Source organism: Moschus berezovskii, chromosome 7 (assembly GCF_049115385.1).
Source record: "Moschus berezovskii isolate FMDL1 chromosome 7, NW_MosBer_1.0, whole genome shotgun sequence".
Lineage (NCBI taxonomy): Eukaryota > Metazoa > Chordata > Mammalia > Artiodactyla > Moschidae > Moschus > Moschus berezovskii.
The window spans coordinates 103,923,593-103,950,342 of NC_142466.1; the positions used below are offsets into that span (position 1 = coordinate 103,923,593).

General features: G+C 43.4%; 1 protein-coding gene and 1 long non-coding RNA gene across 9 annotated transcripts in view; one reads left to right on the top strand and one right to left on the bottom strand.

The window, feature by feature from the left end:
* Window positions 1-26,750, top strand: part of ZNF462 (zinc finger protein 462) — a 159,480-nt gene that overhangs the window by 110,874 nt on the left and 21,856 nt on the right. For all 8 annotated transcript variants that reach the window (XM_088838242.1, XM_088838243.1, XM_088838240.1 and 5 more), the window contains 3 exons: window positions 4,450-4,717; window positions 6,586-6,722; window positions 17,008-17,231. In XM_088838242.1, the coding sequence (XP_088694368.1) occupies window positions 4,450-4,717; window positions 6,586-6,722; window positions 17,008-17,231 (629 nt within the window). The remainder of the gene's footprint in view (window positions 1-4,449; window positions 4,718-6,585; window positions 6,723-17,007; window positions 17,232-26,750) is intronic.
* LOC148777485 (uncharacterized) overlaps window positions 26,287-26,750 on the bottom strand; it is a 46,256-nt gene continuing 45,792 nt past the window's right edge. Inside the window, exon 3 of the long non-coding RNA XR_016037903.1 lies at window positions 26,287-26,421. This is a non-coding gene — a long non-coding RNA (uncharacterized LOC148777485). The remainder of the gene's footprint in view (window positions 26,422-26,750) is intronic.

Sequence of the window (26,750 nt, forward strand, 5' to 3'; positions counted from 1 at the left end):
GATAAGGGTTGTGTTATCTGCATATCTGAGGTTATTGATATTTCTCCTGGCAGTCTTGATTCCAGCTTGTGCTTCATCCAGCCTGGCATTTCTCATGATGTACTCTGCATAAGTTAAATAAGCAGGGTAATAATATACAGCCTTGACGTACTCCTTTTCCAATTTGGAACCAGTCCGTTGTTCCATGTCCAGTTTGAACTGTTGCTTCCTGACCTGCATACAGATTTCTCAGGAGGCAGGTAAAGTGGTCTGGTATTCCCATCTCTTGAAGAATTTTCCACAGTTTGTTGTGAGCCACACAGTCAAAGGCTTTGGGATAATCAATGAAGCAGAAGTAGATGTTTTTCTTGAAGTCGCTTGCTTTTTCTGTGATCCAATGGATGTTGGTAACTTGATCTCTGGTTCCTCTTCTAAGTCCAGCTTGAATATCTGGAAATTCTCTGTTCACATACTGATGAAGCCTGGCTTGGAGAATTTTGAGCATTACTTCGCTGGCTTGTGAAATTAGTGCAATTGTGTGTTAGTTTGAACATTCTTTGTCATTGCCTTTCTTTGGAATTAGAATGAAAATTGACCTTTTCCAGTCCTGTGGCCACTGGTGAGTTTTCCAAATTTGCTGGCATACTGAGTGTAGCACTTTCACAGCATCATCTTTTAGGATTTGAAATAGCTCAACTGGAATTCCATCACCTCCACTGGCTTTGTTCGTAGTGATGCTTCCTAAGACCCACTTGACTTTGCATTCTAGGATGTCTGGCTCTAGGTGAGTGATCACACCATCGTGATTATCTTGGTCGTAAAGATCTTTTTTGTACAGTTCTTCTGTGTATTCTTGCCACCTCTTTTTAATATTTTCTGCTTCTGTTAGGTCCATACCATTTCTGTCCTTAATTGAGCCCATCTTTGCATCAACTGTTCCCTTGGTATCTCTAATTTTCTTGAAGAGATCTCTAGTCTTTCCCATTCTGTTGTTTTCCTCTATTTCTTTGCATTGATCACTGAGGAAGGCTTTCTTATCTCTCCTTGCTATTCTTTGGAACTCTGCATTCAGATGGATATATCTTTCTTTTTTCCTTTGCCTTTTGCTTCTTTTCTTTTCTCAGCTTTTTGTAAGACCTCAAAAAGGCAAAATGGTCATCTGAAGAGGCCTTACAGAGTCTGTGTATAAATAGTCACAAGTCAGAGACCAACATTTCTCTGCTGAACTGCACATCTCAGGGTTGGATTAAGAATGGATGGACTGACACCCTCTTGGCTGTTGGTTCCATTGTAGATATATATGGCCATGCCAGGGGTAAAGATGGAACTTGTGTGGCTGGCAGTTGGGTACAGGGCTTTTCTCTAGAGTCACTGTCCTATGCTTCACCTGCTATATGTTCCCATGACCACAAATCGGGCCCTCCAAGCAAGCACAGGGTTTATTATTTAACTTTCCTTTCTTAAGCTTGGAATGAAGGAAAATAGTCTTAATGATGATTTTTAACTTATGTGACATACCCTTCACTGCTAACTATCTGTTTGTCTTTCTAACTGGGCACAAAACCACTCTCTTCTGCTCTTCTGGCCGGGTCTTGCGAACAAACTGGGTCTGTATGTAGCTCGGCAGGTAGACTTTTAGGGGTAAGTGAAATCAGATATACTCACGTCTTTGTCACTTTCGTGCCTGAAGTGTTAAAGTTTGTATTAATCACAAACTCCAAGTGAGACCGACGAAGAGTGTGTCTTGGCACGAGAGAGGACAATAACACTCTCAGGAGACCCCACAATTGTCACCTTGGCATTCTTTCAGATGCATCCCAAGTGGTGGGATCTGCTTATTTTTGTAAGTAAACCTGTCCACCCGATTCTAACCAGGAAAGAAGGATTTTATGACACAGGTATGTAGAGTTGTTCTTTTCACACTGCCATTTCAGACAGGTGATGAATTTCCTCTCTTGGGATGCTTTCTCCACGACTTCTTGCATTTTTATTTCTTCAAGTTTCATACCACAGCAGTACTGGTGTGAAAATCGAAGAATTTGGTTTTTTGCGATGGAGTAGTTAATGTGCCTTAGACCCTAGAAATGAGAAAAAATGTATTGTCAAGTGCCTTCCCCTTGGGAAAGTTTACCCAAGAGAGTTGTTCATGTGCTAGACTAGGAGTGGTGGAAGGTAAGGGAGACAGATTGACCTGGTTTATCGTCATATTAGGAGCCACTTTGTGATTTTGTTATAAAGGGATTGAAGCTGTCCAGTGTCTTGTGTCTGAGATAAATGCCAGCATCCATGCTAACTTGTGGGCCTCACTGAGGTGCGTGCTGAGTCTTGGAGGCAGTTGTTGTTTAGGCGCTCAGTCGTATCCAACTCTTTGCAACCCCATGAACTCACCAGGCTCCTCCATCTATGGGATTCTCCAGGAATACTGGAGTGGGTTGCCATTTCCTTCCCACCCAGGGATAGAACCCAAGTCTCCTGCATCTCCTGCATTGGTAGGCAGAATTTTTACCGCTGAGCCACCCGAGAAGCCCACCTTGGAGGCAGTGGTGACTGCTTACTGAGAAACGGACTGTTCCTTTGATTTGGTCTCTAGGTAGACTTGTGAATGGTCGACAACTCGAGGCAGTTGGACCTGACTTTGGCCTTGTCAGTTGCAGAATTTCTTTCCTACAGAACTGAGGGCTAGCCAGAACCAGTGCTGCCCAGAGGTTAGAGCTGACCAGGGTCCTGGCGTGGTGGTACTTACCCAGGAGCTCACTTTCCTGTTATCAAGAGAGGCGGGCAGAGAGTGCCTTCTGCCTCATTGTGCGTGTGTCTTAAACAGAAACTAGTGTTGAGAGCTTAAATAGAAAACATCTCAAACAATCCATGAAATGGTAAACAAACCTGCTGTTGAGGGAAAGAAAGAGAAGTTGGCAATTGCATTATTCTGATCCTGAGTGGGTTCATCAGCTAGGGTCGAGGAATAAAGAAAAAGGAGATAAAAAGAATCGGGTGAAATGAATTCAGTTGTGTCATTTCTTTCTTCCTTTGTCTTTGGTTTACACCTGGTAATGAACCCATGGAGGCTCGGAGATATTGTTCAAGTTTCCTTTTGTTTTATGTGTGTGTGTGTGTATGGCAGGTTTGTTTACAATTTCCAAAGGGTTGTTTTTTTTTTCCTGAATCCTGAGGAATACAAATTGAGGAGGGGGAGGAGAAAACAGGGGAGGTGTTTTAGTATTTTGAAGACAGGAGGTGGCCCCACAATGCAGGAAGCTGCTGTTTTTGTTTTTCTTTTCAAAGAGGCCGACGGGACGGGTGGTACCAGTTTCATCAAATGTGGGTTTTTACAGAGCCCCCACGTGTCCCACCTGGGGGAGTCACACTTTGGAAAATTAAATGTCCATCAAATCAGGAGGAGGCTGGTACAGTTTCTGTCCCATTTCACCCCTGCTTTTTTGAAAAGCGTAAGAAAAGAGCCCTTTGTTTTCTTTTCAAGGAAAGTTACACTGAAATTCATCTGTATGGGATTCACAGAGCCCATTTGTGTCCTTCCTGGGTAGCCATGGGTTATACAGGACAGTGTTGATGACAGTGCTGGTGAATTCCTGACCTCGACATTCAGATCGGTGTGTTGGGAAAAGGTTGAAGACCTTTTATTTTTCACACTTTCTCTTTTTAAAACTTAAAAGAAAAAAAATTATTTAAAGAGGAAACTGAGATTTTACATCAGATTTCCCCACCGCATGCCAGTAGAGCTTCACAGGCTTAAGATTTGTGCCTGTCACTTCCGACATTTTCCTCCGAATTGCAAAACTTTCAAATACCTTTCAGGGAGACTTGTTTGGAATTTCATTTTAATGGGATTTATGAATAAATCTCCATCTTAATGCTGACTAAGCTTTAAACATCCATTCCTGGAGAACACTATTGGATTTTTATATTTTAAAATTTAAATCACTTGACAGTGAAGGCATAAAACATTTTTATATTTGTGAGTGCCATGTGCTTGAGCATTTCTGTTGAAGACCCTTTTTTTTTCTTTTTTTCCGGTTGGCTTGAATAATTCTGTTCTGCAAAGTTGGAGATACTGCATCTTCTCCTTTCCTTTCTCATGTGGATGCCTGTGTGCATTATGCGGGTTCATTTATCTCACCTACAGGGACGGGTATTCTGTGGCAGCCTGTTGCCACACTGCAGTTTCCTTTAAAAAACAGTTTACTTTCTTCCTTCACTTTGAAACCTTTAACCTCAGAATTTTATTTTTAAATGCCATGAACCCTCAAAGTCAGATTAAAAGAAGTGACGCTTCCTCCCTTCCTGCCTTTCCCCAGAGACGCGTTGTAGAATGTAAATGAAGATGAAAGCTGGGATCACAGTCAACCCTCTTAAAAAAAAAAAAGTACTCAAAACTTCTTTCAGGGGTTTTCAAGTGTCAAACCTCCACTGTGTTCTCTGTGTCTGGTGTCATTTTCCCCTGTCTGTCCACAGACTCATCCTACTCTGAGCCTCCAGATGTTCAGCAGCAGTTGAACCACTATCAGTCCGCTGCTCTGGCGAGAAACAACAGCCGTGTGAGCCCCGTGCCTCTTTCTGGGGCCGCGGGGGGCGCTGAGCAGAAAACGGAAGCCATTCTTCACTGCGAATTCTGTGAATTCTCCTCTGGCTATATCCAGAGCATCAGGCGCCATTACAGGGACAAGCACGGCGGGAAGAAGCTCTTCAAGTGCAAAGACTGCTCCTTTTACACAGGCTTTAAGTAAGTGATGTAAAGAACAGCCTTGAGAAACAAGGTGGCTGCGCCTGCTCCGCCCCTCACTACACTCTTCCCATACACTCCTCTATCTGGAGCTCAAGGGAGGCCCTGCTCAAGGGATGATGAACAGGTGGGGTCCAGTCTTCACAAAAAGAGGCTAGTTCCAGAGACTGCTTTTGGGTTTGGGGAAGGGGTGAAGAGCTATATGAGAACAAATGAGTTTAAAAATCAGAGCAAATGGGTGCCCAATGAGTGTAAAGGATTTCCATGACCCAGTGCATGAAGCAGTGAGTGTTTTCCCTTTTGGAAAACTATGCCCTCCACCTCCCCACCTTTTGTTTTGTCTCTGGGAAAAAACAGTCTTCTCAGAAGCAAAGTCAAAGTCAAGGGAGACCGTCCAGCAGTAGTGACACTCTGCTACCCTTGTAAAGAATTCTTAATTCTTAAGATCATATTATTGAAAGAGAAGCAAGACTTCACACTGGGAACACTCAACTTGAACAATCACAGAAAGATTGTTCCCACATAGAAAAAGATAATCCACAGTCATTTTTGCTCCTGAGTATGACAAAGATTGGAGTGCTTCCTCTCATTTAATCTAAGCTCCTATGATTTCATCTCATCCTGGGAGATTCCACTTAGGGTCATAGTTACGAGTGTAGAATATGGAGCCTGACTGCCTGGGTTTGAACCCCCACTTACTGGGTGTGACTTTGGACAAGTTACTAAACCTGTCTGTGTCTCTGGATCCATATCTGTAAAATAAAGATAATAATAGTACCTACCTCATAGGGCTGTTGTGAGGAGTAAGAAAATAATCAGTTAAGCCATAAAGTGCTTAACATAGTGCTTGGCACAAAGGAAGCACAAAGGAAATGCAAAATGTTACTGTATTGTAGAAAGTTATTATAATGAGATTAGATGCTATAGTACAGATATGAAGCTATTATTATCTGCTCCTGTTGCAGTCAGGGCCTGAGCTTTAGGTTACTCCAATGTTTCAATACATACTCCACATAGAGAGGCTGGCAAGGACAGGCTTCATAACCCCTCCAAACTTGAATTGATAGAAAAACAAGTCTCTTTTCCAGCAACATCTTAGTCACTGGGATTTGATGGAAAATGTGTAACATCTCTGACTGTTAATGTGGTTCAGTTGTTTTATAGATAAATATGTATGTGACCTTAGAACTGAGAGAAGTCGAGAAGGACTCAGATAACAAGGGCCCATCGACAGGTGTACATGTTTCCCCAGAGAGAGGCACTCGGGTTAATGAGAAGAGGACCTTGCCCATTAAACTTTGGGTTTCATCCATTTTTATGAGACATTTAAAGCTTTGTAAAATTTGAAGTTTTGAAAAGGATGGAGCGAGGAAGGCAGTGGCACCCTTCACGTTCGAGCTGGTACAACAGTTCTGAGCATCTTTACGTGGTCATCAACCATCCTGCTTTCCCACCCAACCCACCCTCCCTCTTTCCCTGGGAAGAGTCAGCGAGGCAGCTGATGAATCATCCCAGCTTCTCCTTCCGAGCATGATGAAAAATCCATTCTTGTAGGGATTTTGTTTTATATTTTTAACAGGCAACTGCTCATTTTCAAAAATAAAATGGGGAGTCTGTTTCTTTTTTTTTTCCAAACTTGCCCTGCGCCCAACCATGTAGCAAAATATCCCCCAAAGAAGTTACCACTGCAAAAGAATGCTCAGTCATTGCCCGAATAACAGGAACTTGTGCTCAGCAAGCACGATGAACCACTATAGTTTTGGGTAACCCACCCCTGCAGCAGGGTGTCTCTACAGGACTGCCGGCAAGGGCTGTGAGTGTGATACTTCTGGGTCCCACTCATCGCCTCTCTCCCTGCTCCCTCCCAGATCTGCTTTTACTATGCACGTGGAAGCCGGGCATTCGGCGGTCCCCGAGGAGGGCCCCAAAGATCTCCGCTGTCCTCTCTGCCTCTATCACACCAAATATAAACGCAACATGATTGACCACATTGTGCTGCACCGAGGTAACCTCCTGAGCTTGGTTTTCTTGGGGTGCGGGGGGTGGGGGGAGGGTGGCTCGGGTGGCATTGGAGGGAAGCTGTCTCAAGGTGGCAGCAACACCTTTGCCCCGGTCCCTTGTTCCTCCCCTTACCTCCCCCAAAGAAATCACAGCGGTCACCCCAGTGACAGCCAGCAGGGTAAAAGCATCTTCCTGCTGGGAGGATTTCCTCCACCTGGAGGAAGGCAAAGGTGATGGGTCCACAGTGAACACTTCTGCGGGGCTTCCCCGTGAGAGAGAGATTTTACATCCCGAGTCTTCTCTCATGACCTTGCTAAGGAGGGAGTGAATAAGAAGCAGAGTGGGTAGGTGAACTCATGGTAAAAGGTGAAGAACCCTGTGGTTGTAAGCAGTTCTTTGAAGGTGAAAGTGAAGTCGCTCAGTCGTGTCCGACTCTGCGACCCCATGGAGTGCAGCCTACCAGGCTCCTCCGTCCATGGGATTTTCCAGGCAAGAGTACTGGAGTAGGTTGCCATTGCCTTCTCCAAGCAGTTCTTTGAAGGAAGACCAAAATGATGATCTCCAAAGCAGAGTGTGGGATTTCCCTTGAAGTGGATGCAGAAAATTCTTAAAACTAAAAGTAGCCTGATATATATTAATTTTTATTTTTTTATATATTTTGTGCCACACAGCATGTGGCATCTTAGTTTCCCAGCCAGGGGCTAAACCCCCATCCCCTGCATTGGAAGGGCAGAGTCTTAACCATTGGACTGCCAGGAAATCCCAGCCTGATGCATATTAAATGCCATAGACTGTGGGTTTAAATTCTGGCTTTAAAGCCTCTTGTGTTTTACCTCTTCTCCATAAAGAGATGATGGTTATGCCTCTGAGGTAGCATTTTGAGTGTGTTCTAGTGTGTTCCATGTGGATGCATCTTGGGTGTTTGTAAACGCTGGTTCCTTTGATATATTGGGATACTTCTTTTAGGTTTTTTCTTTGAACTGAGTTTACTGCTGGCCAATTAAAATACCATTAAACAACATGTGCCCTCTGCATTGGAAGGAAAAGTGTGTAACAACTATACTTTGTCCAGAAGAGAGTCCAGCCAGAGGTGGATGGAAAAGATGACTAGAGTAGCCGTTACTATTTCCACCTACTGACCTTTCTGTCTCTCCTTCCTCCCTCCCTCCCTCCTTTTCTTCCTCTTCCTGCCTATCTTCCTTCCTTTGCCTCTAACCTGGGAATGCTTTTCAGTATTTGCCACCTGCGACTCAAATGCATTGTGTCTTCTGCTGCCCTGCGGAGATGTTCCTCTGAAATGCTGGGTATTCAGGGGGCATTTCCAGTGTTTCCAGCATTTCCCCAGAGCCACTGCCTTTGGCCGGTGCATTTTGTGACATGGCACCCACGTCTGCTGCAGACCCCATGGAAGATCAACCTTCAGCACCTTTAGGTCTCCCTTCTCCCCAGGCAGACTCGAGACGTGAGATGCCTGCTGGCGAGGACGTCCGCTTGCAAGCCGTGCAGGAACGTTTAGGCAGGAACTCCTGGGATCCCTTGTGGTGCGCTGCCTCTGTCACCTGGCTTCTGGCCCCTGGGCCCATGTATCTGTCAATGGCTCCATGTCCTCCACTGCTTGGAGCGAGGCCATGAGTCATGCTGCTGTGGAGCAGACAGGAGCGATAAGACCCCACCTCAGTGGTGGAGCCTCGTTTCCATTTGCTGCCTGCTGGGATCAAGCTGCCCAGGTGGCGCTAGTGGTAAAGAACTCGTCAGCCAGTGCAGGAGATGGAGGAGACTCAAGTTTGATTCCTGAGTCAGAAAGATCCCCTGGAGGAGGGCATGGAAACCCACTTCAGTATTCTTGCCTAGAGAATCCCATGGACGAGAAGCCTGGTGGGCTACAGTCTGTGGGGTCACAAAGAATTGGACGTGACTGCAGAGACTTAACACGCACACATATCTGCTGGGATCAGGGTCTTGATGGCTAATGCAAGCTCGCTGACTTTCCTTCCCTCAGCTGTGAGTCCAGGAAACGAGAAGGCAAAGAGAAACATTTAATGCCTAGAGCCCACCATACCAGACCCAGTGCTTCTCACATATGGTCACTTCATCATCCAGCCACCCTGGGAGGGACGATGCTTTGACCTGTAGTCCTGTTTTATGTATGTGAAGCTTGAAGATGGAAAAAACTATTTTTTCTTTTTTTTAGTGAAGTGTTTTAGGGTCATTTCACAAAGAATTGAAGATATTTTAAAGATAGTTGTACAGAACTGTAGGATTAAAAACAAGAGAGGAGATTGGGGCAAATCCAGAATAGGAAAAAGTTTTGAAAGTTCATGTGAAAGTATAAGAATACTTACCTAGAGTTTTGGTGTCTGCCGCAAGATACTGTGCGCTTGTTAGCAGCGGGCTACTACTCAGTGCTGGGACTCCAACCCGCAGTGGGGGAGGCAACAACAGAATCAATTGGATTTTGCGTGTTCATTAGACTTTTGAATGTTCAAGAATCTGAGGTGCTGGAACCTGAAAGGAGTTTCTCCAGGGGATTCTCCTGGGGCAGGCAGGGGGACCGCTGTGTATGAAATAGTGCATGCTGTCCCCAGCCTGAAAACAGTGGTGAACTCCCCGCCAGCCCCATCGCTGGACCCGTGAGGGTAGAAGTAGTTCAGCCAGAGTCACCCAACCAGTGAGCAGGGAAGCTGTGTGTCACCCCCAGGTTTCTGATCCCATGAGCTATCCATAGTATCACCTGTCACTGGTTATTTACAGTCTTTTCTGTTTGTTTATGGAGATAATTTATATTAGAAGAAGCATCAGCATATGTAGAGTTTGTCCTCATTGGGGCCAGAAAGTGCGCAATCTGGAATGAACAAGAGTATTTGAGGATTGCTGTAATGGTGACAACAGCCACAGCAACAGCAGCGGTTACTGTTACTGAGGACTTTTTAGGCAGCAGGTGCTGTGCTGAGTGCTTTCCAGTGAGTCATTTCATGGAATTTTCACAAAACCCTAAATGATGGGTGTTAACTGTTATCCCCGATAACAAGGGAGAAAACAGGTTCAGAAAGATTGAGCATTTTACCCAAGGTCAAATGACTAATAAGCGACCCAGCAGGGATCTGATCCCAGGCCTGCCTCAGCCCCAGTCCACGCCTTTACCCACCCTTGGGAAGGTGGTTAGTGTCACTCCATTGAGCATTCCGGTGGCTGAGGTATCTGGGTCTGGGGACAGAGTCATCTGAAGGTTGCGGATCAGAGACGGGGACCGCGGAGCCACAGGGAAGCAGGGCACTTTGGGAGAGCATGTCTGCCATCTGCGTCCTGGCCTGGCTTTGGGGTCCATCTCAGTCAAGATGGCGGCTCAGTGGGAACTCGTCTTGACAAAGAAGACAGGTTGGGTGGGTGTCTGCCTGGCAGTTTTGAGTTGGGGCTGATCTCAGAGTAACAAGACATGGCTCTTTCTGCACCTGTGCTCTCCTTACTCTGTGGATGAATAAACATCTTTGGTCTCTGGGGCCTGCAGTAAGAGATCTTTCTGAGACTTTGGTTAATTAAAATACTTGGAATGAATGGCAAGAGAAAAACAGCTTCTGAACTGGCCCTGAGAATAAGCTGCTGTTTACTGGAAGAGAGCCTCCTTAGCTTTTTGTCTAGACAAATTGCTGTATTTAAATAGGAAGGAAGGAAAAAGGAATTCATTCCACTCCTGGGTGATCTGAATGAGAAATATCCGTGGAATCACATTGGCTGCTACAAAAGAGAGTGTTCTGTTGGTCCATGCATTCGGTAGACATGTATTGTTTGCTTGTTCCTTGCTGTACTGTGCTGGGTTCTTTGGGTTAAGATGGGGTACCTGAGAGCCAGTCTGCCCTCCTCAAGAAGATGAAGTGTGTGCATAAGTGTGTTTAAGATAGTGAGTGATAAGTATCAAGGAGATTGACAGTGGCAGATGTGTTTCTGTTTGGAGTAGAGAAAGGTCGGGGGGAGGGTGGTTTTCAAACTGATCCATGATAACATTTCAGCAGTCAGAGAAGACTTGAGCTGGGTGTATTCATTATGTAGGGGACTTAACAAAAATGGATTCTTTTTCCGTTTTGGAGCCTAGAAGTCTGAAATGCAGTTGTTCGTAGGGCTGTGTTCCCCTGAAGACTCTAGGGGAGAATCCTTCCTAGATTCTTACCAGCTTCTCCTGGCTCCTGACTTTGCTTGGCATCCCTTGCCTTGTAGCCATATCACTCCAGTCTCCCCCTCCCTCTGCACATGGCCTTCTTCTCTCTCTCTCTCTCTCTCTCTCTCTGTGTGTGTGTGTGTCCTCTCCTCTTCTTACCCTGACTTTAGGACGCACCCCAACCCCATACGATCTTATCTTCACTAACATGCGAAGACCTCAGGTCTCAATAAGGTCACATTCTGAGGGGCCAGGTGGACATAAATTTCTGGGGACTCCATTTGACTCATTACAGAGTGCGAGGAAAATTTTAACAAACCACCCAGGTGAGTAGAGGGAAGATGTGTTTACAGAGTGAAATTAGAAGGTACTAGGAAGCAAGGCCAGAAAGGTATATTCCGGCCAAATGAAAAAGGGCTTGGATCCCAGCACAGGGGTAGAATGCTACTCTGTAGACAGATGGGAAGCTGGGGTACTGATGAGATACCTGTGAATTCTAATTTAACAGAGACTAAAGCCAAGAATCATAGACCCGTCTCTTTGAGGAACGGTGAACTTAAGTCAGATCAACATTTGATGAGGTTCATCATGATGGGACTAAGCCCTGAGACTTCTGGTTCAGGGAGAAAGTGGTGTGATGTTGGATGGGTTTCATTCATGTTACAAATGTTTATTGAACTCCCACCACATGCTAGCATTGCCTTAAGCTCTAGGGATATTGCCAGGAAGAGTCAGGCAAGGTTTGAGCACTGAAGGAACTTGAACTTTAGTAGGAAGAGAGACAGTGAACAAGGGAAGAAATAGTTTCAGAGTACGTGAATGTTTCTGGTTGCTCAGTCGTGTTCAACTCTGCAACCCCCTGGACTGTAGCCCACCAGATTCCTCTGTCCATGGGATTCTCCAGGCAAGAATACTAGAGTGGGTTGCCATTTCCTTCTCTAGGAGATCTTCCTGACCCAGGGATCGAACCCAGGTTTCCTGCATTGTAGTTAGATTCTTTACTGTCTGAGCCACCAGGGAAGCCAGAGTACATTTCTCCTCGAGTACAGTTCTTAGAACCATTGGGAGCACAATGAATGCCTCATGCGTTGCTTGGCCTGGATGTCCCTTATATACCTATAGCAAACCTGAGAAATTGGGCAAAAATTGAATTATAGGCATGAAACAGTTTCATCAAATATTTATAATTACAGAGTTGTGTAATCACTAAGATTGGTCTCCAGTTGGCTTATAAACTTTTAAGTTTCTGTTTCTCAGCCTGTAACCTCAATACATACATAAATGCTAAATATAACTGAACCCTGCAGGTGGGTATGTTTTTGGAACAAAACTAATCTCCCCTAATTTATCTGATCGGTATCATTTTTTCTTGAGAAAAAAAAAATACTACAGTGAGATTGACAGTCTTTCATCTTACTCAGTGAAATTACATGTTCCCTTCATCCCCATCACATACTTCTTCCTGTTAAAGGTACATTTCCCAGCTCTGGTCTGGCTTGAGGAGGGTAGCTTGTCTAATGTCAAAACTTAACTTTTTACGAACTGTTGTGCTTATGTTTACATGTGTCTGTTTATGGTTGTATTTGGGGATGGTGGCTTTCTGGTCCTCAGCGTTTCTCACTGGTTGTGAGTTAGAGTAGATCTTTGGTTTGGCTCCGCGGGGGTCTCGGCCCTCTACCATGGCGATCTGCATTCAGAGTTGGTTGGAATGAGTGACTTCCAAGTCCCCACCCACCCCACCCACCCCTCAGCCTTCTACCTCCGGCCTGGCACATTGTGGGGAGGAAACCCACGTGTGTTGTGGGCTGCCTTTCAGGAAAAATTGTTACTTGGTTATTCTGGGCTCCCTGGTGATATGGGTTTTTTTCACTGTTTTGAGTAGAAGTGACCCCCTCTCTCCCCGAACCCCCCTTGCTAACTCACTTCAGTCGTGTCCAACTCTGTAACCCCATAGACGGCAGCCCACCAGGCTCCCCCATCCCTGGGATTCTCCAAGCAAGAACACTGGAGTGGGTTGCCATTTCCTTCTCCAATGCATGAAAGTGAAAAGTGAAGGTGAAGTCGCTCAGTTGTGTCTGACTCTTCGCGACCCCATGGAATGCAGCCTACCAGGCTCCTCCGCCCACAGGATTTTCCAGGCAAGAGTCCTGGAGTGGGGTGCCATTGCCTTCTCTGCGAAGCCCCCTTAGTAGTGGTGATTTTACAGATTATTTTCCCACCTGGCACATACTTCTGGGCTCTTGATGAACCTTGGTACCCATGTGCTTTAAGTGTGGCGCTGCTCCAGGCTGGAGCCTCTGGAGTTTTGTGTCCACCTGCAGCACTCAGCATCTTTTTAAGTATGAGTCTCTGATGGCACCCACTCCAGTATTCTTGCCTGGAAAATCCCATGGACGGAAGAACCTGGTTGGCTACAGTCCACGGGGTCGCAGAGAGTCGGACACGACTGAGCGACTTCACTTCAGATGAGAGACACGATCTATCTTGTAGTCAAAACTGGTGAAGTCATAATATTTTTGCAGCCTGTGAATCACAGTGAGTGTGATTCAGGCCTTGATTTCTTACCCAAGGTAATTTTGAGAGGTGTGAAGTCAAGAAAAGAGCCACAGTTGTCGCTGCCCCCTGTAGGAAAAGCCCCAAGTGGCTGAGCTTCCGTAGCCAAGACAGGACTCAGGCGCTACCTGGAAACAGTCCAGTCTCCCAGCTCATGTCCTTCACTGGCCTCCACCATGAATCACCTCATTCAGAAAATGCTGTCGGTCCTTTGCCCGCCTTTCAGAGTCTGTCTTGTTTTTTTATCTTGGTCCTGTTAGCCATGTTTGTAGAAAGGGGAGTGGAGAAAAGGTAACTGTTTTCTAAAATTAACACCCATAACCCATATAACAAAGAGACTTGGGAGTTATCATAGTTAATGTCTTAGTTTGGAAATGAGGAGCTCTTACCTTTCAGAATAAGTCATCAGGGAAATGACCTTTGATGAAATCCAGGAGATACTTGAAAGAAATTCAGATGAAAATGGTTGCCTTAGACACTGAGAGCTTTTGCGATTTTGAACTATTAGGAATAAAAGGCTGAGAAGTGCACGGCTCGCAGATTGGTTGTGACTGGAGAGTTCTTTATAGGAGGAGGGTGCTTGCAGGCAAAGGTCAGCAGACCCGGGCTCCCAGGCCACAACTTTGTGCTGAATTAGAGGACTGACTTTGAGGAAGTAGCTCAGCTGATTCATTTTCAGTTTCCACTGAAGACTCTCAAAACTGACTTTGCAGGGTGTTGTGAGAATGAAAAGTAGCCAAGAGAGTCCAACACATAACCATGCTTGAAATGTAGTGAGCTCTTAATAAGTGGGAGTGGCTGTTTCCATTCAGTGTAATAATTTCATCTCCAAGGTATTGTTCTGAATGCTCCCGATTTTGTGCAAAATGCACTGAGACACACATAGTGAGACTGGAAACTGCAACGAAAATGAACCAAAGGAATTGAAAAGAGACCTATAAGAAACACAAGTTTGAAAGAAGCAGTTATTTACAGTGGAGAAGGGAAGGCTGGAGAGCAACTGAATGACTGTCTTCAAGGTGTTGGGGGCATCGTCATGAGGAAACTTTAGCCAGCTGCTCTCCGTCTCCACCGAAGTGGACAGAACCAGGGCAGGCGGGACAGGCCAGAGCCAAAGAAAGAGCGGGGAAGCAGTAGAAATGGCAAAGCTGTATAAATCAGGGACAAACGCAGAGAGCAAGGGAGGGGGTGCAAGTCTCAAAGGAGGTGCCAGAAAAGTTCACATCAGCACTTGCCCACGACCTCCTGAGGTGCAGGGTGTGGGGGCCGGTCTGCTGGCTTCAGCCTGGACCCCCATCTCTTGCCGTGGGCACCAGCTTGCTCATGTCTACACGTCCAGGGCGGCTGGACTGAATACTTGGCACTTGGAGCAGTGTCTGAACCAGGGTCCATCTTGCCTTCTCATGGTGCAGCTGTCTGGAGGCATCTTCTGTTGTCACGATGGGGAGGAGGGGGCAATACTGGCTTTGGTGGCAGGGGCCTGGGGTACTGATAGACACCCGACAATGCATAGGAAACCTCCCAGAGGAAAGAATTATCTGGCATCCAAACATCAGTAGCACTGCTATTGAGAAATCCTGGATTAGAGGCACAGAACGACCGTCATAGCCCTGGCTTCCTTCAGGCTCATTAGTTTACACCGAAGCATTTTTTTTTTCCTCCCATTTACACCAAAGCATGGAACTAACTGAATGGTTAGAAGACTGTTACATTTGCTATTCTAAGAAAATGTGTGGATTCCATTATAATCATGTGTTTCTTAGCTGTCTGCGCGACTTTGGTTTAAAAATATTTATATTTCTAAATAAGCGACTGACTCTTTGTATAGGGAAAATAACATATGCATTAGAGCTCCCAGGAGTATGGTGCAGACACCAACCTTCCACGCTTCCTCTGCCCACATTCTCGCTGGCCAATTAATCGCTGCATTCAGGGACTCCCAAGGCAGGGACTACCCTGCAGTGAGCATGTGCTGGTTAAGAGGCAGGCAGGCCTTCGGGTGGGAGAAACTCCCCAAGGGCCAGACACAGGCCAGCCCAAGAGGGAGGGCTCCCAGAGTGAGCGACTTCAGCGCACAGCATCCTGATGCTCTATGAATGTTGCTCCTGGTGACCGAGGATATAGCGCGCCTTCCTGACTTAATAATACATTGCTGTTTCTAAATAATATAAGTGTATGTTGTGTGCGTCCATTTGTAAACTTTCAGAGTCTTCTGAAATCCAGACACAGCATGAAAACACATGCTATATTTGATCCTTGCATAAATAGCACAGATTTTAATTTTATCCCAGTTATGGATATCTGGCGCGTGTGCCGATACTCTGGGCAGACTGGTGTGAAATTTAATTTGAGCAGTTAAACACAAGGGTGAGAGAGTACAAAATAAACAAGCACACACACACACTTCCAGCCCTACAGCATTTGGTATGTTAACGGGAAAAGCACCCAAATCCTCTCTCTTTTATTTTCTCCCTTGGTGACAATCACATTACAGATTTGTCTGAAAAGGCACAAATCCTCCACATCTCCCCCTCCACCCCTACCCCACCTCTCCCGGAAGATTGCCTGCAGACATTTCATCTGCGGGAGCTCTTCCCGAGGTGGGGTTGGAGTTTCGGTGAATGAAAGTGTCCAGGATTCTTTGTTTTGAGATTTGATCTTAGAGATTCTTTTGGTTTCAAGAAAAGGCAAACAGTCTCCTTGAGAACGTCTTGGAAGGGGAAACAGGAATGGAATTGGAAATGATGGGAGAGAACCGATTTGTGGTTCAGGAACCCCAGGGAAGGGGGAGCCCGGTGGGCTTCCGTCTATGGGGTCACACAGAGTCGGACACGACTGAAGTGACTTAGCAGCAGCAGCAGCAGACAGATATGGGTGGGGTCCCAGTTTAGGCAGTTACAGAGTCTGTGACCTTTGGAGACGGACTTGAAAGCTCAGTTCCTTGTAGAAATGGGACTAACTTCGGCCTAATAGAGTTGCCAGGGGGGTATACAGTGGTGGCACATAGGTGCTCCAAGAATGTCATTTTCCTTCCCCCTTACAGACATCTTGTTGTTGTTTAGTTGCTAAGTCATGTCCAACTCTTTTATGACCCCACAGACTGTATTTAACCCTCCAGGCTCCTCTGTCCATGGCATTTCCCAGGCAAGAACACTGGAGTGGTTAAGGACATCTGTGTAAGCCTAAATGCCACTTGCTGGGGAAGTAAGATGCGCTGGTGGTTGCTGTTGATAATCATTCATGTTGGTGAAACTTCTATTCTTGTCTCCTCCTTTAATCACCTCCATTCAGAAATCCGCCAGCACCTTTTAGCCTGCCCACTCCTATTTATAGGTCATTCTGGGTATCAAGTACACAGAGCTTTTGGCCTTAGAAACACCCACGTGTCCCAGTGGACTGTTGACTTGGGGGGTGGGAGGGTGGGAGGTTGGGAGGAGAGCCAGTGGCACGTGTGTGCAGTTCACAGACCCGCAGCCATGAGAAGTTTCAACAGCGGATGGGGGCGTTTTTCCTTAGACTCCCAAGAAAGACCGTCTGCTTTCCATCAGTAAAAGTTCCCATCTTTGTATTCAATTTGTTTCCACAGAAGAGCGGGTTGTCCCCATTGAAGTGTGCCGATCCAAACTGTCCAAATACTTGCAGGGAGTAGTTTTCCGCTGTGATAAGTGTACCTTCACCTGCTCCAGTGACGAGAGCCTCCAGCAACACATAGAAAAGCACAATGAACTGAAACCTTACAAATGCCAGCTCTGCTACTATGAGACCAAGCACACGGAAGAACTGGACAGCCACCTTCGGGATGAGCATAAGGTAGGGGCCTGGCCTCCCCGCTCCCACCCTCGGCCCGGCGTTGGGAGGGGCCGGGCTGCATCTAGCTATACCGCTCTGTGCAGGACAGATGCCCGCGCTAAAATAATGTTTAAAGTGAGGTTCAGTTTATTCTATTATCAATGAACTGTAAGGTCATTTTAGAAAACTGGAGCACAGATGAGGGAAAGAAAACCATGATGCCACCCCCACATCTCACTGCTGATTGATTTTGTTCTCTTCTGTGCCCACTTTCCTTTGTTTTTATTTCATTCTGAGTATATGTGATCCCTTATGTGAAAGAGTGTATCTTCTCTTTCTTGTTTTCATCTTACCCTAACTGGAGTATTTTAGCATATTATTTTAAATGTATTATCACAAAGCTTGATAAATTTTTTCTGTAAAGGGCTAGGCAGTAAATATTTTAGGCCTTGCAGGCCAGAGGGTCTCAGTGGCAACAATTCAACTCTGCCCTTCTAGCAAGAAAGGAGCCCTAGAGAAGACATCAATGAATGGGCATGGCTGTGTTTCAAAAAAACTTTATTTACAAAATTAGGCAACAGGCTGTGGACCCATAGTTACTGGCCCCCTCTTCTCTCTGATGGCTCTGCCAGCAAGTGCCTCAATCATGTAAGTTGTTTCCCAATATATTGCTGACTACAGAAAATTTCCAAGGCATTGCTATTCATGTCTAAGCATTATAAGGACTGTAAGATGTGTGTTGTATTTGCGGGAGGGAACAAATTGATACAGGACATAAAATATGGGGTTTATGAAAAAAATTCTCTTCCAGAAGTCTGCTGATCAGAGGGTAAGATACCCCAGGCGGCTGCCTCACTTCTCGGAAGACAGCACAGCAGGGGTTAAGACCATCGTTTCTGGTTTTATATATTTTCCAGAGTTCGGGGAGTGTGTTTGTGGAGGGGGGCGGGGGGTATGATTAGTATAGTGTTTGTTTCATGAAAAGAGCCTATTTAAACGTTTTGTAATTAACCAACAAATCCCAAACATCTAGTGAGTGTTTACTTAAGGCACAACCAGAAGCACTTTTGATAGTTTCCTTTTTCTTGCTGTGTACTGTCAGTGGAAATACAGTTCCTCTTTTCTGGACTTAGAAACCCAAGTTAGAAAGATTCCTGTCCGAGTCATCTACACCCAAGGGTTAGAATTTTTCTGTAGGGTGTTGGGAGACGGCTGAGTTTTATCAGCCACCTACAATTTAGTGGCATTATTTCTAACTTCTCTGCTTTGGAATGCATTCATTTTCTAATGTGTCTCCCCAAAATGAAAGCAGAGAAAAGCCTGAATTACCTCACTTAAAAGCTTTAAATACCAGAGGTAAAAAAAAAAAAAAAAACAAATTTTAACGCTCTTTCATATTCAAACTTCCTTGGGCATTTCTGGCCCCACACTGAAAGTCACTCGTCTATGTCAGGCTAAGCTGTTTACATTTATGTGCATGTGTCTTGTTTATGTTTCCCACCTCAGGTCTTTTTATTATAGTGTTGAAGCCATCAGACTAGTATTTTGGGACAGAGCAAACCTGGAAGGTAGAGTCTTCCCCAGTGGTTGCATAGTAGCTGTGAGTCACTGGGGAACTCCAGACAAGACTAGAAACCATACCAGATATGGAAGCAGGCAGGAATGTGCAGGCTTTAGAATAAGCATCAGGGTTACTCCTGGGTTACTCAGGAAACTAGGAGCCCAGTTAAGAACTTCTGGAGCCAAACAGACCTAGGATTGAATTCTGTCTTCACCACTTAACTGTAACTGCTTCAGCAGGTTACTGCAATTTCTGTATCTGTGTCCTGATCTGTAAATGGAAAGTGCATATCCTTACTCGGAAATTTTGTAAGATTAAACCAAGTCCTGGTATCACCCACACTTTGAGACCCATGTCTCTGTCTGTCAGTTGAACTGTGCTCAGGTTTAACCACCACCCATCAAAAAGGCAGTTATGGTTCCTAAAGACCTAAAATAGACTATAAAATCACCGACTGTACTTTGCATTTTAGACATGGGCTTTGATATGTGTATTTTCACTATGCTGTGCTTGGTTCTTTAATCTTACTCTCTCATGGTTGACCAGCTTATTAAGTCCAGTGAGCACCTAATTGAGGCTAAAGAATCGCCACTCTCAGCATGCCTGATGATCTTCATCTTTATCTCAGTTGTTGTGAAGTGTGTGAGACTTGTGCTTATTAATGATTCCTTCTTTCCTAAATGATAAATGCAAAATGCAGTTTGAATTTTTTAAATAATTACCCAAACACTGTTTTATAAACAAAGACAGCTGCTGAAAGTGAATTTTTAACTGATAGGCAGTGACATTATGCATTAATTTAAAATGGTCATTCCTTGGTATAAAGGATAAAAAGTCTGATTTCAGCATTCCTGAAAAGGCTATAAGAGTGTCAATATACAGTGTACTAAAGAGAAGTTTGCTAATGACTGAGATAAAAAAGTCAAGAACCATAAGGTAAGAACGGGAAATTAAAGCCAAAGAATTGGAAAGGAAGAAATAAAACTGTTTTTGTTCACAGACAGTGTGATCTTTGTAGGTAGAAAATCCTAATAATCCATTTAAAAAGCTACTGGAATATTCATGAGTTTATCAGAATTGCAGGATATATGATCAATAATAAATTTCTATACACTAGTAATGGACAATCTGAAAATGAAATTTTAAGAAGATCAATTTCATTTATAATGTCAAAAAGGATAAAATGCTTGAGAATAAACAAAACTGTGAAAGCTGTATGCTGAAAACTACAAATGCTATTGAGAAACAAAAGAACTAAATTAACGTAATATATACCATACTCATGGATTAGAAGACTCAGTATTGATAATGCTTCCCAAACTCATCTACAGATTCAGTGCAATCTATCAGAATCTCAGTAGGCTTTTTTCTTTGGTAGAAATTGATAAACTCACAGAAAAATGTATATAGAAATGCAAAGGACCTAGAATAGCATAAGCAGTATGAAAAAAGAACAAAATTGAAAGACTCATCCTTCCTGATTGCAACTTTTACTGTAAAGCTACAATGATCCAGAAAGTATGGTATTGATATAAGGATAGATATATGATCAGTGGTGCAGAAGAAAAAGTTCAGAAATAAATCCTGATATATGTGGTCAGTTGATGTTTATTGGAGGTGCCAAAGTAATAAGGAAACGATAGTTTTTCAACAAGCAGTGTTGTTACAGTTGGATTTCCATGTGGAAAATAGAGATTGTTGACCCTTATGTCACTCAATGGACATGAATTTGAGCAAACTTCAGGAGATAATGGAGGACAGAGAAGCTTGGTGTGCTGCAGTCCATGGGGTCGCAAAGAGTCATACACCACTTAGCAACTGAACAAGAAACACAATGTCACTCAAATTTCTCTTGGGAAAAAATTCTTAGATATGATATAATAGCTGTGATCATTAAAAAAATCAATTAATCAGGTGTCATCAAAATTAAATTGTTGCTTTTCAGAAGACACAATTAAGCAAATGAAAAGGCAAGCAACAGATTGGAGGTAAATATTTGCAAACTAACTATCTAACAAAATTCTTCAACCAAAATATATAAAGAACTTTTGCAACTCAGTAATAAGAACATTAACAGTTCAATTAAAAATGAGAAGAAGTTCTGAATAGGAACTTTATGCAAGAGGATATGCAAATGAGCTCATGAAAAGATGCTTAATAAGACTCACCATTAATAAGAAAGACCCATCCACTAGAATGGCTAAAATTAAGAAGACCGACAGCACCAAGTGTTGACGAGGATGTGAAGAAACTGGAAATCTCACACATGGCTGAATGGAATGTTATCTGTCACATCTGCTTTGGAGCATTTTGTCAATTTGTTTAAAAGTGAAACCCACACTTTACCATCTGATCCAGCAAGTCTACTGTCACATAAAGTGGCTGCATAAAAAATGTGTTGTATCCAGACAGTGGAATACTACTGATCAATAAAAGAAATGAGTTACTGATACGTTTAACAGTGTGGCTAAATCTCAGAATCATCACGTTAAATGGACAAAGTGAAAGTCATTCAGTCGTGTCTGACTCTTTGTGACCCCCACGAACTGTAGCCTGCCAGGCTCCTCTGTCCATGGGATTCTCCAGGCCAGAATACTGGAGTAGGTAGCTGTTCCCTTCTCCAGAGGCTCTTCCCAACCCAGGGAAGGAACCCGGGTCCCGGGTCTCTCACGTTGCAGGCAAATTCTTTACCATCTGAACCACCAGGGAAGCCCAAAGTCAGACACAAAATACCAGATGTGAGATTTCTATAAAAGGCAGAATTAAGGATACAAAGCAGATCAGAAGCTGTTTGGGACTGGAGGTTTGGAGCAGAGATCGATGGCAGATGGTATGAGGGTGCTTCTTAGAGTAATAGTAGATGGTGGAGAGTTGTACCAATGCATACATTTACTAAAACTCATTGGAATGTTCATTCGAAATAAGTTAATTTTATGGTAATTATACCTCAGTACCTAAAAGATGAAAGTTCCCCATGAGCTGACACATGGTCAGCCTTCAGTACATATTAATTTTCTGCAGTCTTCTTACAAGGTAGATCTTGAGAACAGATAGATCTATAAAGATGCAGAAATCCAGATGAATGTGTATACTGTCAAAAATAAAACGTGCAAAAGACGTAGCAGTTGGTTCTAAACTGAGGTTTACTTTTCTAGTAAAACAATGTGTTGAGTGTGTTGCTCATTACATTCTTCCACGAATAGCTTTAGGTGATTTTGTGAAACTAAGACACTATGGGATGTATTTTCAGTCCCAGGAGTTCATTAAACAGAACTGGACACTCAAAACTGGACTCCTGACTTCTGCCTGCAAAGCTTGTAAACCTCAGGAATGTCTCTGAAGATGTCAGACTGTATGATTTCATGGACTGGACAGAATATTAGTTCAGCAGAAAGGATCCCTGAAATCAAATAAACCATTCCATTGAAGAACCAAACTCTCAAGTGCCCTGGATTTACACTGCTGTTTATCCTCAGAATGCAAAGGTGAAATAGAAAAGGAGTGGCCATCAGTACTTTCCTTTTTTTTCTTTTTATTTCTTTTAGCACCTTCATTTTTTAGGTGACACAGAATCTTGTCTTCCTCAATCTTTATCTTTGCACCAGTGAACAAAGACTCATACTTGGAATCTAAAGGAAACAGTATAGGCTGTTTGGAATTTTAGTTTTTCATCCTTCAATTCCCTTTTTTTTTTCTATCTCACAAGTTCTTCTCAAAGTGGCCTATTCCGTCCTTTCAATCTCTCTTTATGTTCCTCCGTCTCTCACACACACACAGAATGAAATTATATGTCAGCAGTGCCATTTATTAGCAGTGCTGGTGCAAGATAAAGATTAACATTTCTAGGAACCTGGAAGTAATGAAAAAAGCCAAACCTCACACTTCTCACATTTGGAAAACCACACATATATTTTTCTTTGAAGAAAGTTTAAGTATCTGCAATACCTTGTTAGTGTTCTTTATGGTTCTGAAGTCTCTTCGCTAGTTTAAGGAACATAAAAATATATTATCTCTAACTTGGTTTGCTCGTAAAATTGTCATGTTAGCTATATTAAATTTAGAAGGATAGTCTATTCAGGCAATACACATTCACTAATTGAATTTACTTTGAAATGTGTTTAATTTTTTATACAAATGGAGCCTCAGGCGGCTGAACTCTAAGGAACTCGTATCTCTTACTTTTTGTCATTTTGAAGGAAGCAGCAGAACATTCAGCTTAGGAGGAATCACCAATGTTTTATTTATTCCAGTAAAATTGTTCCACTCTCTGGACCAGTGAAATCCATGATGGCAAAAAAAGTCACATCAAATATTTGTTTCCAGCAAAGGAAATGAGAAGAAATAAAAGAAGAACCTTCACCGACTCCAAATCATAAAATACACTTTAGGCCATGCTTTTTTGGACTGGGTTTACTTTCTGAACTAAGTACTAGCGTTCTAGCTTTATCACCTCCATGGGTTCCTGCCAGCTGAAGTCTTTCCAAAAGATTGTCATTTCATCTCTGCTCTCCCTTGTTAGTTGCTTCTGAATTTGTCAACCGTAGACCTGCTCCTTTTGAGTATTTTGGAAGACAAAAATAATCAGAGGTAGATGAGCAAAAGGTGTGGTAATTTTTCAAAGGGATGTGCCTGGCAGAACCGTAGATGGTATTTCTCAAGTTGGTATTTGAAGATGTTCTTAGCCTGTAACCTGTTCTGTTATCCACTAAAGTGTCCCGCTAGTGGGACTTCCCTAATGGTCCAATGGTTAAGTCTTGACCTTCCAATGCAGGGGGTGAGGGTTTGATCCTTGATTACCACATGCCTTATGACCAAAAAAGCAGAATATAAACAACAGAAACCATATTGTAACAAATTCAAGAAAGACTTTAAAAATGGGACACATCAAAAAAAAAAAAGTCCTAAAAATGCATACATTTGTTGCTGTTCAGTCTCCCAGTCCTGTCTGACTCTTTGAGACCCCATGGACTGCAGCACACCAGACCTCCTTGTCCCTCACCATCTCCCGAGGTTTGCCCAAGTTCTTGTCCATTGCCTCAGTGATGCCATCCAGCCATCTCATCCTCTGACGCCCTCTTCTCCTTCTGACCTCAATCTTTCCCAGCATCAGGGACTTTTTCAGTGAGTCAGCTTTTCTCATCAAATGACCAAAATATTGGAGCTTCAGCTTCAGTCCTCCCAATGAGTATTCAGAGTTCATTTCCTTTAATATTGACTGGTTTGATCTCCTTGCTGTCCAAGGAACTTGGACGAGTCTTTCCCAGCACCACAGTTCAAAGGGAATGGCAAACCACCCCAGTATACTTGCCATGAGAACCTCATTAACTGCATAAAACACAAAAAGATATGCACCGAAAGATGAGTTTCCCAGGTGGGACGGTGTCCAATATGCTATCGGGGATGAGCGGAAGACAACATACTTACGTGCATACATAAAAAATAAAGTATCCAGCCAAAATGAATGGCCTCTGCTTCCAAACTTGCGTAGAACTTCCCTTCTTCCTCTGTTCAGGCACATGTTCATGCAGCCTCAGCTTGCACTTAACTCTCAACAAGATTCTGTCTTGTCACTGGGTGCAACATTCTTAAAGTGGAAACCACAATATTTACCTCTCTTTCCTTCTCAAATCTCACCATGGTGCCCTGAATATAATTAAGTCTCTGCTAGCTGGTTGCTAAATAAATCAATAAGTGAAATCACTTTTCAGATGAGAAATTTTAAGTATCCTGTTTGTCCAAATAATCAGAACATGGCAGCAGCAGCATCTTGGCCTCTGGATTTCGAGTTCTGGAGATTGGCAGCAGCTCAGTTGGCCGACAAAGTTCTTTGACTTTAACGATGCCTTTCACTTGGCTTTCTTGAGTGCTTGTGACTGGGGTTGTGCAGAGATTCTCAAAATGATTGATTTCGTCTGGACTTTTGCTAAGTCAGGTCTGGCAGCAGCATGTTTTCTGTTCTAACTCAGTGATCGCAAAAGAAAGTAGGTACTCTCCTTGACTTCTGTGCCCCGTACCCTTCTGTCCTTTTCCAGCCTTTATTCTTACTGTCCTTAAAATGGTTTTTACTTTTGAAGAAAATATTCTCAAAAGATTCTTCCTGCTTCATCCCATCAAACTTTGGAATGAACGTTATTGTCACAGTACTTTTTTCTCCCTTATTCTTGTGTTCAGCCAGTGTCCCCTGGGTAATTTTTACATGTTTTGTAAGCAGTTTTGCATTTCAACAGATGATCCGTATTCTAATGGGGAACGCTGGGGCTGTGTCACCTGAAGGTGTAAGTTCAGACCTGGCCTATCACTTACTTGTTTTGTGTTCTGTTTTCCTCATCTACAAATCTGGAAGATGGCATATATCTTGCAGAATGATCATAAGGGTTAAGTGATATATGTAAAAATGACTGGATTAATTTTTAGCATATAATTATTTGGTAAGCATTAGAACAAAATCTTTTAGAAAAATGTCCAATTTTATTAGCAAGCAAATTTATACCTTGGCATGCAATATTATGAAGTCCATTATAGTTTATGATTGCCTGTGGGTTTTTATGTTACTAGTAAATTCAGATAACATGTGTTAAGTGTCAACTAGATGACTGGTCTTATACTCTGCACTGAGCCTATAAAACTAAATAAGAAATGGTTGCTACCCTGCAAGAGTTTATAAGCAAGCAGGTGAGATGAGCTTAAACAAAGAGTCACAACCAACATGGTAAGTACTGGATAAAGGAATCTATCAAATAGGAGGGCAGCATAGTTGCATAGCAAGTGTGGTGTCATGGCTCATCTTTCATACAACCTTAATATGCTGAGCTGCATGTCTTTTCTAGAAACTTTTCCAAGAGCTCTGATTGAAATGCTTATTGAGAGTTCATGACTTTTACCTGCGTCTTTGACCATCTCCCTGTAAGATTCATAGAGACAACACTTTGCTGAACCTTTCTCCCACCGGTTCCTTTTCCTCATTCCCATTCTGACTTTCAGAGACAGCCAAAGAAGATCCGCTGGGGAAACCACCTGAAAGCATAAGTCACGGGTGGGCAAATGCTGGCCCACAGACCAAATCGGACCCACCGCCTATTGATATGGTCTGACAGCCAAGAATGATTTTGACATTTTTTAATAGGTTGACAAAAATCAAAAGAGTAACATTTCGTGACATGTGAAATTACATGAAATTCAAATTTCAGTGTCCCCAAATACAGTTTTCTTGGAACACAGTCACACTTATCCATTTCCGTATTGTCTGTGAATGCTTTCAAGATAGAGGATAATTGAGTAGTTGTGACAGACTGTGTGGTCCAGAAAGCCTAAGAAAGCTTTCTCAACTGGCCTTCACAGAAAGTTTGCTGGCCTGGGCCAAAAGTCCTTTAAAATCTTTGTAACTACATATTCTCAGTTTGTGGCTGAGATGGGCATTTCTGATGTAAGAGGCGGTTTTTCCATGTTCTCTGCTGACACTTCTTCTAGAAGTAAAAAGTTCACTTGGCCTTTCTCCTTAACATGAGCTTGCACTGTTAGGTGATGTGCACACCCTGATCGGGTGTCTCTCTTTGAATGTACAAGTGTTAAGTTGCTAGGAGGGGGCCTCTGGAAAGGTTAAGTAGATTTTTCTTCATCAGCATCTCCTCCACTTGATGTCTGCTAGGTAACCTGAAGATGAGAGCACCCAGTTTCATTCTTCCCTTTACAAGCAAGTTTCTATCAGTCTTTCCTGTAAAACTGGTTTGTCCCCCAGGACAGTATGAAAATGCATGTGCAACTCAGTTATATTTGTAAATCACATAACACTCCTCTCCTCTTAGAAGTAAGAATTCGAATTCTTGGAAGAATTAGTATGGAAATTCTTTCCTCTGCTAAGGACAGATCAAAATCATTTTGCTGACTGGCTAAAAAGCAACTAACAAAAAGACAAATGCAGTGCTGCAGCTTGAGCATTCAGCGTGAGCATGGAAGTGTTTGCAGTGTCCCCACTTCAGTGT